The following is a 12,901-nucleotide window of genomic DNA, read 5'->3' as shown; positions in this document are numbered from 1 at the left end:
TACTCTAATTTTGTGTACCGTAGTTCCTCAGTAACTACTCATTAGTTCCTCATTAGTTACTCATTCATTCCTCATTAGTTCCTCATTAGTTCATCAGTAACTACTCTAATTTTGTGTACCGTAGTTCCTCAGTAACTACTCATTAGTTCCTCATTAGTTTCTCATTAGTTCCTCAGTAACTACTTTAATTTTGTGTATGTGCATTACTTGTAATGCGCTATTACTAACCACTGAGTCTCTGTAACAGTGCTATTGGATTTAAGTGCTGCTTTTGACACAGTGGACCATTTTGTTACAAATACTAGAAAATTGGATCAGACTCTCTGGAACTGTCCTCAAAGTCATACCTTCATGACAGGAAGTACTTTGTCTCGATTGATAACTATAAGTCAGAGCAGATGGCCTGATGTGGGGTCCCACAGGGGTCCATTTTGGGACCCCTCTTGTTTAATCTCTGTATGCCTTCATTAGGTCAAATCATACAAAACGATTACGTAACCTACCATAATTACGTAGATGACATGAGATTATACATACGTATCACTTTCACCTGGTGATTTTGAACCTGTAGAACATCTGTGTCACTGCAATGTGCAAATCAGTAATTGGATGCATCAAACTTTTTCTCCAACTCAACAAAAATAAGACCGATATAACTGTCTTTGGGCAAGGGAAGAAAGACAGACTGTAAGCTACTACCATTTAAAAAATATTTCTAGAGTCAGAGGAATAACATCAAAGCAAGACCTTGAAAGGCTCATCCAGGCCTTTATTTCGAGTAGATTAGATTACTGCAGTGGTCTGTTTTTAGGCCTTTCAAAACAAGCTGTTGAGCAACTTCATCTTATTCATAATGCTGCTGCTAGGGTCCTGACAAAAACCTATCTCACCTGTCACCCACACAGTTGATTTAAAGCTGAGCTGTGGCTCAGCACCCAAATATATCTCTGACATGCTTGTGACATATGAACGTCACAAGAGTTATAACAAAACATGGTGAAGCAGCATTTTGTTATCGTGTAGTACAAACCTGGAATAACCTTCAACATGAGGTTGGACAGCCAGGACTCCCAGCAATTTTAAGTCAAAGCTAAAAACATTCATTTTTTTACACTGCCTTCTCCACCCTGTAATGACTGCAAACTTATTTTTAAACTCCATTTTAAATAATCTTTTTATCTTTGCTTCTCTTGTCTGTACTTTTGTTGTTTTTAATGGTGATTTTTTTTTAAAATTGTAAATAATTTAGTAATTAATTTCACCTTTTATATCTTTTTTTCTCTTTTTTATTGTAAGTCTGTATCCTTTATAATGTTTTATATTTTATTGTTCTGTAAAGCACTTTGAATTGCCCTGGTGTATAAAATGTGCTATACAAATAAAGCTACCTTGTCTTGCAAACCTTGATATAATGCAACAATTGTTTTACTTTTTTTTTCGTCTCCAGGTGGAGGATCTGATCGTGAAATGGAGGCAGAAGGGAAAGCCTGTGGCTGGGATTGTAGTTGAACCAATCCAGGCTGAAGGCGGAGACAACCACGCCTCCCCAGACTTCTTCAGAAGCCTCAGAAACATTGCATGCAAGGTAACAGTGACCGCTATGGCAAAATTCCTTTAAAAGGGCTTCACTTGTTGCGCTACCTCTGAGTTGCATCAACTTGGTATACTGGTGTACTAGCCTCAGACACTATCACCAACTATTCCGAAAAAGAGGTTATAATAGCTGTCATTTGCAAAATAACATCATCTTACAATAGCGTAATAAATTGATATTAAAAAATGGATAGAACAATGTGATCTGACTCTGAATGCAGAGAGACCATCTTCTGAATGAGCAAAGAGGGCGCTGCACCAGTAGCGACTGGCAGAAGTAGTAGTGTATGTTTTTATTGTTTTTGTAGTGTTTAGTGTCGTTTTTGACTGTTGAATGAATGGCAATCAGTTAATCCCGACTGTCAACCATGGATGTGGCATATTGTTTTTTGCTGCTCATAACACCGTTTGTGGCAGTGTTTTCTCTGAATAAGTTTGACCAACCTCATGGACTTGAAGTACAGCTGCAAGTTTCTTCTCCAGTGTCACAACGCGAAGGCGGTGTTTGATGCAGGAGTGGTGATTCCACTGGTCATTTAGAGGAGAAAAATGCTGGCTCCAAGACAAACAATGTTTGTCCAAGAAAGCCGGGAAGGAGAGGAGGGTTGAGCCAAAGATTACGGAGACAGTAGCTGCGTTGGATTCCTCTGCCCTCTGTCATACTCGCCAACATGCAGTCATTAAGGAACAAAATTGATGAACTTCGGGGCATGTGTTAAGTTCCTTTCCGAGAATAGACACTGTTGTATCATTTCCCTCACGGAAACCTGCCTAAAAGACCACGATTCTGACACTGATTTGGAAATCAATGGCTTTGGGCTTCCCTGGCTTCTGGATGTGGATGCACAGGTGACAGGCAAGTCCCAGGAAGGGGGCATGTGCTTGTATGTTAATAACCGGTGGTGTAAGACGGTGGTTGTGAGGGAATCTGCGTGTGCTCCTGATATTGAACTCCTATCTGCGTCACTTAGGCCATTTTATTTGCCACGTGAATTTCCACAACTTTTTGTTACTGTTGTTTATATCCACCCTAAGGCAAATGTGAATAATGCAACGGCAACCTTGGTCCCAGTTTGTGGAAGGAATCCACAGTGGTGCCTGTGGCAAAAGTCAGGTCTCCAAAATCCTTCAATGGCCATCGCCTTGTGGCCTTGACATCCCTTGTTATGAATTGTCAAATCTGAACTTTTATACTCTTTACAGGACATGCTGTACCCCTTACAGTTTGTATAAAGGGCAACAAGGGGAGTGGAGGACGCTACAGTCATGGGCGTAGCGGATGCGGGGGACGCATGGGTCATGTCCCCCGCACTTCCCGTATCTGTGCCCTCTGTCCCCCGCACTTTTGACAGCCGTTACAACCGTTACAATTCGTTTTTTAACATGTGGTAACGTGTTTTCCCGAGCCGTCTTTAAACGCACCATGAGTAGACGGGCATACACATGCTGCTGTGTTGTGACCTGAATCAATCGCACAGACAAGACCTGTGCTGCCGGGCAGTGCAGCAAACCAGCCAGCCAGAAGCAAAAAACCTTGCACAATTTCATGGGCGTAACGGACGCAGGGTACGTGTGGGACATGTCCCCCGCACTTCCCGTATCTGTGCCCTCTGTCCCCCGCACTTTGACAGCCATTACAACCGTTCAATTAGTTTATAACATGTGGTAACGTGTTTTTCCGAGCCGTCTTTAAACGCACCATGAGTAGACTGGCATTCCGTGTTGTGATCTGAATCAATCGCACAGACAAGACTTCTGCTGTTGGGCAGTGCAGCAAACCAGCCAGCAAGAAGCAAAAAACCTTGCACAGTTTCATGGGCGTAGCGGACGCGGGGTATGCGTGGGGCATGTCCCCCACACTTCCCGTATCTGTGCCCTCTGTCCCCCGCACTTTGACAGCCATTACAACCGTTCAATTCATTTATAACATGTGGTAACGTGTTTTTCCGAGCCGTCGCACCATGAGTAGACTGGCATACACATGCTCCTGTGTTGTGATCTGAATCAATTGCACAGACAGGACGTGTGCTGCTGGGCAGTGCAGCAAACCAGCCAGCAAGAAGCAAAAAACCTTGCACAGTTTCTTCCAAACAAACCGTGTAAGTTGAGTAATGTTGTTGCATGTAGATAATGCTAGCTAAATGATGACTAATTAATAGATGCCAATATATCAAGTTAAGCTAGTTAACAGGAATACTAATGTCATTGTTACCTATCTTAAATCGCTTGCTAGCTAGTTTCATGCTAGGAAAAAACCCACTCCTTAATTTCAGAAGTTGTGCTCACTATTGCTTTGCACATATTTTTTTAATCTTTATTGTTACAATAGAAAGAGCAGGGTCAGGGAGGAGACAGTGGACCAGAGGCCAGCCAGGATGATCATGCAGGGTCTTCACAAGTGAGGAGAGATTATAACTGGCTGAGAGAAAATATCTATAGCATAAAAGTGACTTTGAGGTTAATTTCCACAGCTATGTCACCACTACTATTCCTAATTCTATTTATGAATTTTGCTTTGCACATTTATTATCTATATTATTACAATAGATAGAAGAGGGACAGGGAGAAACCAGGTAGGTATCAGGACAGGGACCTGACAGTAGCACCAATTATCAGCCCAAGGCTTCACAGGTAAGAAGAAATTATAAAGGAAATGTCTGTAGGATAAGAGGATAAGAACTACCCTTATTTATGCTCTAAAATGTTTTTTGTCTGTATTGCAATAGGTAGCACAGGGAGAAGGCTTACAAATATTTGATTAATTTTGCACATCTGTGCTGTCATATTTGACTAAAATGTAAAATACATCTTGATGTTGATATGTTTAGTGTTGTGTCACTTTCTGTCTTCATGCCATTAAATTAAATTATGTGGCTTATTATTCTGTTACCTTGTCACTTCCATTCCATTTTGTGCGCTAATAACTTTCTAACAAGAATGGTGTTTTACTGAACTTTTCGTGTTCAGTGTTGTCATTTGGCACTTAATTATCTGGCTACTTACCCTGTAGATGCCCGAGGGTCATTCTGTGTCAACTCAACAAGAGTTGACACAGAATGTGTCCAAGACCAGTGAGATTTTCGGAGGAGGCCCTGCCTTCCTGCTCCTTGTGTAGTCAAGGGGGAGCCGGTGGTAGTAGTGCAGCAGTATAAGTATTTGGGCACTGTCTTAGGTGACAAATTGAATTTTGACGTGAACACTGACAGCATCTGTAAGAAGGCAAACCAATGCCTTTTCTTTTCAAGGAGGCTGAGGAGTTTTGATGTAAATAGGACAATCATGAAATTGTTCTATTCTGCTTTTATAGAGTCTGTTCTTTCTTTTAACATTGTCTGTTGGTTTGGTCATCTGAGCCTTAAAACAAGAACAAGTTGGAAAAGGTGGTCAAGTTGTGTTTTAAGATCACTGGTGTTACTTTTAATAACCTACAGCATCTGTATGAAGAGAGGGTCACCTCTAAAGCTCCGTCAATTGTCTCAGACTCAACATCCGCTCCATGTTAAGTTTCAGATGCTTCCATCAGGGTGGAGTTTTTGCCTTCCTAAATGTAGCACTAAGCATTGCAGATCATCCTTTGGTCTGTCTGCTATCGCTTATCTTAACCAGCTATGATCCACTAATTGTCCATGATATTAACTCTAACAGTGTGTGATTATGGATTCTGTGTTTTATGTATTGTGCTATCTGTCTGTTTTACTTATGACTACTGTCTGTATCCCAAATTGCCCCCATTACATTAAAGTTTTACCTTACCTTACCTTACCTTACCTTACCTTACCTTACCTTACCTTACCTTGCCTTGCCTCTTTTGCAAAATAACATCATCTTACAATAGAGTAATAGATGGATATTATAGAACAATGTAATCTGACTCTGAGTGCAGAGTGAGGATAGATGACATTGTTGAGCTCTGGTAAGTGCAAATCTAGAGAATTTCTGTTGACACTGAATACATTGAACTTTACTAGACGAAAGAGATTCCAAGGCTGCAGGAAAGTCTTGATGACTTGATGTGCCAACCATATAAAGGGAGGGAGGTGAGCACCACAAACACCAGAGCTTTTTGAGACACATTGACTGGAGGACAAAGTCGCTAATGCCAATGATGTGTTTACCAGCTTGTAAAAGTAACAGACTGTATGTGAATGTTCATATTATATAGCCCTCTCCAAGACTTTCAAGAATGAGTTTTCAAGCTGTAGATCCAGCCCCCATTTGGACACTGACAATGGGTCTGGTGTCGTCTGGTAACCTGTGAAAGAAACGACTTGAAATTACATTTAAATTACATCTATTCATTTGGCAGGTGCTCTTGTCCAAAGCAACATACAAATGAAATACCATCCAAGCTAATGTAGATCAAACCTGAGAGAATAAGTGCCCCAGTAGTCGCTTCCATGTTCCACCTGACAAAGGAGACAGAAGGCTCAAAGTGATGATAGAACTTTGCTCCCTCTGCTACATGCCACACCCCTTCAATCTGGCTTTAGAGCACAGAGACCACCCCCATATCAAAATCACCAGTGACCTACTCATCACTGCTGACTCTGGCCAAATCAGTATCCTCCTTCTCGTCCAAGGACAGAGGGATGTCGTATGCTGGAAAGCCCTCTGAGGCAAATTGTTATTTGTGATATTGGGCCTTATAAATAAAATTGATTGATTGATTGATTGCCCATCCCCTGGGTGTCATTCTGGACTCCATCCTCTCATTCCAGTCACAGATCAAATCCATCACTAAATCTGCTTTTTCCACCTCAAAAACATCTCCGGACTCCAGCCATCGCCCACAGACTCTGTTGCAGAGATCCACATCCATACCTTCATTACCTCTTGTCTGGATTGTTTCAATTAAGTCCTGTATGGGGTAGCCAGCAAAGCCCTGGACAGTATCCAGTATGTGTAGAAGCTGCCAGGGTTCTCGCCTGCACCAAGCCCTGGCAGCTCATCATCTCCAATCTCATCCACCTTCACTGGCTCCCAGACAAGTCTCCAATCTCCTACAAAATCCTCCTTCTCACCTGCAAATTCCTTCATGCCCTTGCCACCCAATACTTAGTAGACCTCCCCCACCCCTATACCCTGACATAGGATCTGTGGCCCAAGGACACATCTCTGCTCCCCACCCCCCACACCGGCCTTTAGGGAACAGGGTGACAATGTGACAGCCCCACCCTTTGTTACTCTCTCCTTGTAGAGCTCTGTAATGCTACATTTCCTGAAACCTTCACAAAAACTCCTGAAAACCAACCTGGTTACCAAGGCCTATGGACGTGGTTAACGGCAAACATTGCCACTAGTTTTTATCTGCTCATGTATGTGTAAAGCATCTTTGAGTGCTCTGAAAGGTGCTGTAATAATGCAAGTTATTATTTTTGACCCAAGCAATTGTTTATTGTCTTCTGGTCAAATTTTCTACTTTTAATAGATGCCTTCAGATTCCTTGTGAAATGTTGTATTTGGACCATTGTTAAAGTGGTACTCTTATACAAGTTTAGCCTACCAGACACGAAGACTTAAAAGTGTTTCCACAAGCCACTTTTGCATCAATTAGAATGTACTGCACACTTTGGGTGTACAAACCTTACACTCACCATCGTATGTCAACACTGGTCCAAGGGCCAAGCGTCTTGAATCCGTCCTATTGGTCTTCCTGTTTCCCTTTTTTTAATGATAAATACAGACTACCGCCGCTTTTCACGGAGGCACAGAATGCACGTGGTACGTGGTATGTGTGGTGTGTTAAGGTCTCAGACTGTATAAAATCATGGACGTAGCTACTGTGACGTCACACATTGGTTTGTGGACTCCTGTTTTGAAGCCTCAAGTTGGGCATTTCAGTTGTCACCGTCTTGTTTTTTTTGGAGCCAGAAGTGACCATATTTGAATGATAGGTTGGGGCTGTGGAGGAGCGAGAGGTGGATCGGACTTATAGACTGTAGTGACACATCACAGACAGCCTGTCACTCAAGTGCCCTGCCTTTGAATATGTGTAACTTAAAGCCTCAATAAAAATTTAAACAGGTGAGTACCTGTAATTTGGGGGTCTAGGGGGATTGACTTGCTCTTAAAGCCAGCCTCAAATGGTCATTAAAGGAAATGCATTTTTTGAAGTGCTGCACGATTAATGTAATCGCAGTTGCAATCGCGATGTCAGGCTGTGCAATTACATTGCATAAAAGGCTGCGATTTGCAATTTAATGTAAATGAATGTTAATGTGTGTGCCTGTGAACGTGACTACCTCTCCTGTAGTGTGTGGAGTTTGTTGACATCACGCCCACAAGCTATCCTGATGTGTGCAGCACGTATAGTCAGGTGACCACCCGGCATGCAGCTGTGACCAACATGGATGCTGAAAAAGAGCATGAGCACGACCATGAACAGGCTGAGTTGATGGCAAAAAATAACCCAACACCTATTATATGGTGATGCTTTGGATTCAGGTACGGCGACGTTGACCAGAAAGACGTGTTGTGTAAATCTTTGCCACAAGTACAAAAAATGCATGCGAGAGAAAGCCAAGCCAAGTAACGTTAAAGACAAAGAGACAACTGAAAGCCACCAGAGCCTCATAAAACAACAACAAAGCACAGTCAAACATACATTTGCAAGTGTCACGCCATACGACAAGACCTCAAAGAGACACAGGGAAATCAAGGACTCTGTAACAAACAATATAATAACAAATGAAAAACTGAGCAATTTTGCTCGGTTTCGGCCCACATGACATGCTGCTGTGTTGTGCTATGGCCTATTCACAAGCTGGAATTTGTCATGACAACGGCTGAACGCAACACAGACTCCGCTCCAACTGAGTGTGTGCTGCGCTGCTGTGCGAGCAGCGTGTTTGACTGTGCGTAACAGCAGTCTGTTGATGGTCATTTACACACTGTCCATAACAATAACTATGTCAGGTCAGGTCAGTGCCCCCCTAATATAATGGTAGGGGAAACACTGAATCAAGCAAGAAGACTCATGATACCATTTATTTATTATATTGTAATCGCAATCGCAAATCGCGATATTGTCCACCAAAATCGCAATCGCACATTTTTATCAGATCGTGCAGCACTAATTTTTTGGCACTTCTGCATTGGCTTCATTATCCATACCTGGAGACTGCCGCTTGGTTCAGTTGCAACCTTTTTGGCCATGACAGTTGGCCTTCGTCGCCACTAGTTCTTCGATGTCAGTTTGGTGTGTCTGGGCCTCAAAGGCTCTATTGGAGGTCTGCTGTACCAGCAGTCTAGTCCTGAGTTAGAAGTCTTCCTAGTAAAGACTTTCCTACTCATTGACTGTCTTGTCAATAAGTGAAAACCGTTTCCTTCCTTTCCGCCCACTTGTATTTATGATCTGTCTGCCTGAATCACTTTCCCATAGCTCAGTCTGTTCACCTTTTATCTCCCTAGCATGGCTGTGCTTTCCATGTGGATGAAGTCCAGACTGGTGGAGGGAGCACAGGAAAGATGTGGGCCCATGAGCACTGGGGTATGGATAACCCTGCTGACATCGTCTCCTTCAGCAAGAAGCTTCTGACTGGTGGCTACTACCAAAGGGATGAATTACAGGCTGACAAGGTCTGTCATTTTTTACTTTTTTTTTCTGCAGGAAAATTCAGACTACATGTTGGTGAAGGTTTATATGTTGTGTTTCAGATTTGAACAAAACAAATAGGTCAATACCCCTGTTAGGAGTCTGTAGAGGCTGGAATGTCCATGATAACCCAAAGTATGAATCTTTTGGACATAGGACAAACAACATACTGATGATCTAGCTATTGTTAAAGTTTCTTCAATACTGGGGTGAAAGATTTCAAGTTGCTGCTGATGGTTTCTGAGTCACTGGGTCAGCAGTCAATACATCCAGGGACAGGGTTCTTATGCGGTATGGAAAACTATGGGGGGGCTTTTATGCCTTTAATGGACAGGGCAATGTAGTGTGAAAGGTGGAGAGAGAGGGGATGACAGGCAGCAAAGGGCCACAGGCTGGAATTGAACCCACAACTGCTGTTGTAACTTGACTTGTTTGCCAAGGCATACAACCACATTCTAGTTTTTTAGTATTTAAAACTTCTGCAGCGGATACACACATGTATAGCTGATTTAACACTATTGTAGTGTTATGTCACTGTCATAGGACTTTCACTTATATTAAAGCATGTTTATCAGATAATTGTTATTGTTTATTTACAGGTGTGCTTGCTTGTTTATCTGTTGTCTTTTTTCAGGCTTACCGTATCTTTAACACATGGATGGGTGACCCATCAAAGAACTTGCTCCTGTCTGAGGTTCTCAATGTGATTCGCAGAGAAAACCTCCTGGAGGAGGTGACCCGTTCTGGGAAAGCCTTGCTAAACGGCCTGTATGAGCTGCAGGTAGTAAAGTGGATAAAATCAATATCCATCTATACCATATACATCTCTATAGTATATTACAACATTATGGGCTAAGTTGTAAACCAATGATCATTGGTCATCATCATCAGTCATTATATAGATTTTATTTTATGTTCTTAATCATAAACAGGTTTACTGTAGTTTTCTGGGATCATGAATCATGCTTGGTGTGAATGTGACCTAAATTTGTGTGAACATGACCTACATGCGTCTGGTCCCCAGGCTCAGTACCCCGGCATATTGAGCCGAGCTCGAGGACAGGGGACCTTCTGTGCCATTGATATCTGTGATGATGAAACACGCAACCGCATCCTGCTCAAGGCTAGAGACAAAGGTATGAAGTACACCACCATTCACTTTTTATTTCTTATTTACAGAGTATTCCCAGTCAGAACTTACATTCTTGGGAGTTCAAACTCAGGAATCCAAACTCTTGAGAATGAGAAAATGCAGCATGCTGCAATTGCATTTTGCAGTTGGGAAAATTGCATTTTTGTTGACATCACCATTTTAGCTGGGCTCATCACACCTATACACCTGTCATCTCTACTGTAATGTATAGTGTATATGTATATTTGTGTGCAATGTATATTCACAGTGAAACTAAATCTAATTCCATACACCACACTGACCCTGTTTGTTCTGCACATTTATTCAAGTGTGATCAAATCTGCACATACAAGGAGCAAAAGTCATTGAGGCACCGCTGTTGATCTCATTAGTTCTCATTCATTCTGTTTTTTTTAAGCTCCATCTCAGCACACATCTCATGATGATGATGTCACTGGGAAACATCAACCATAACTTAACCCTCTGACGCACCAATTTGTCAAGTGCCACCACTTAATGACCAAAGGGCTGCTGAGATAAGACTGTTATCACTAGGATAACCACGGAGGCTGACCAGCTTGCCTACGATGTCTTTTTCTGCCGGTGGGCCCCCACATCTCTGAAATTTTTTTAAGGGGGCATTATTTGGATAAATCAATCGCATGTTCAAAATCAACAAAATCAACAAATTTGCCATCTGAAAAAATTGAAACAATAACTGTCCATCATCTCCACTAGCTGCTTTGAAATGTATGCTGAGATTCTTGTCTGCCTCCAGTTTACACACTCAGTCAGCTCCTGAAGCATCCTGGATAAACCAGGCAGAGCCACAACACTTTTGGGCATTTAGTTTGTTCTTGTTCTAATGTGTGATTACGACAGTGCTTTGACAGTGTTTCAAAAGTCCAGAGCACAAGTGTAGACCATAGACTGTATGGATGTAGCCACTGTGATGTCACCCATTTGTCCTTGGACTCTTGTTTTGATGCCCTGAGTTTGGCATTTTGGCTGTCGCCATCTTTGATTTGTAGCCAGCAGTGACCATATTTGAATTAGAGGGTGGAGCTAACTCTTAACACTAGCTGGTAGCTTGGTTAGCACAGTTAATTTACAGCTATGGTTTATTGTGATAGTACTAATTTTAATGCTGATTTTGCTCGTGAAAAAAGGCTTAAAACCATTAAAACAAAATGTACTTACCAGTAAAACTAAAGATCCGACTCCTTAGAGGGTCTTTTAGTACAACCAAATGCTGAACAAGACTTTTTAATGCAACCAAAATATAATAATTAACTTTCTTGAAATTAAGACACATTACAAAAGTGACAACTAGGGCTAAATCTATAATGTTACTCTGTGTATCTAGGGCTACACCATGATTACATTACCTAATTAGTGCTGTGATCGTAGTAGTGACTTGTCAACGGACAGCACCAAGCTGTCGCTCAAAGCAGCCATGCCTTTAATTATGTGTAACTTAACTTAATATTATGTCAGTGGGTGAGTTTTATACAAATTCACCCCCTGTACAGTTGTCATAAATGTTGAAATTAGCCACAGACACCTAAACTTTCCCCGTTAAAGGGTTTTTTTTGGGGAGTCTTTCCTTATCCGCTGTGAGGGTCATAAGGACAGAGGGATGTCGTATGCTGTAAAGCCCTGTGAGGCAAATTGTGATTTGTGATATTGGGCTTTATAAATAAAATTGAATTGAATTGAATTGAATTAAACTGTGTTTTGTACCTGGCTGTAAACACATTAATTTCTTCTGTAAAGTTGGGCATTTTAACATGGGTGTCTATGGGGACTGACTCGCTCTTGGAGCCAGCCTCAAGTGGCCATTAGAGGAACTGCAGTTTTTGGCACTTCGCGTTGGCTTCATTATTCAGCCCTGGAAGTTGCCACACGGTACAGACAAGAGAACCGATTAAGCAATGCCACAGAAATACTGAGGTCACATTCTGAAGAAAATTAAATAAAAATATTACATTCTTTAGTCAGCTCAGAATGCAAAGACACTATTTTCATTAGGCCTTTTTTTAAATGCCTCTGTGCCAGCAATCGCTGTGGCCGGAGGCATTATATTTTTGGGTTGTCCATCCATGCCATACTCATGAACAGGATATCTCAAGAATATCTTGAAGAAATTTCTTTGAATTTGGCACAAATGTCCACTTGGACTCAAGGATGAATTGGTTAGATTTTGGTGGTCAAAGGCCAAGGTCACTCTGACCTTCAATCAATCAATCAATTTTATTTATAAAGCCCAATATCACAAATCACAATTTGCCTCACAGGGCTTTACAGCATACGACATCCCTCTGTCCTTATGAGCCTCGCAGCGGATAAGGAAAAACTCCCCAAAAAAAACCCCTTTAATGGGGAAAAAANCACAAATCACAATTTGCCTCACAGGGCTTTACAGCATACGACATCCCTCTGTCCTTATGAGCCTCGCAGCGGATAAGGAAAAACTCCCCAAAAAAAACCCCTTTAATGGGGAAAAAAAACAGTAGAAACCTCAGGAAGAGCAACTGAGGAGGGATCCCTCTTCCAGGACGGACAGACGTGCAATGATGTCG

The 12,901-nt window shown here is 41.9% G+C and overlaps 1 protein-coding gene across 2 annotated transcripts in view; it reads left to right on the top strand.

Moving 5' to 3' along the window:
* The window catches only part of abat (4-aminobutyrate aminotransferase), a 155,268-nt gene that overhangs the window by 134,065 nt on the left and 8,302 nt on the right, over positions 1 to 12,901 (top strand). For both annotated transcript variants that reach the window (XM_050070268.1, XM_050070267.1), the window contains 4 exons: positions 1,448 to 1,585; positions 9,004 to 9,171; positions 9,822 to 9,968; positions 10,212 to 10,323. In XM_050070268.1, coding sequence (XP_049926225.1) covers positions 1,448 to 1,585; positions 9,004 to 9,171; positions 9,822 to 9,968; positions 10,212 to 10,323 — 565 coding nt within the window. The remainder of the gene's footprint in view (positions 1 to 1,447; positions 1,586 to 9,003; positions 9,172 to 9,821; positions 9,969 to 10,211; positions 10,324 to 12,901) is intronic.

This window comes from Epinephelus moara, chromosome 18 (assembly GCF_006386435.1).
Source record: "Epinephelus moara isolate mb chromosome 18, YSFRI_EMoa_1.0, whole genome shotgun sequence".
NCBI classification, from domain to species: domain Eukaryota; kingdom Metazoa; phylum Chordata; class Actinopteri; order Perciformes; family Serranidae; genus Epinephelus; species Epinephelus moara.
Note: the sequence above shows the minus strand (reverse complement) of the source record. Positions and strands in the feature narration are given on the sequence as shown.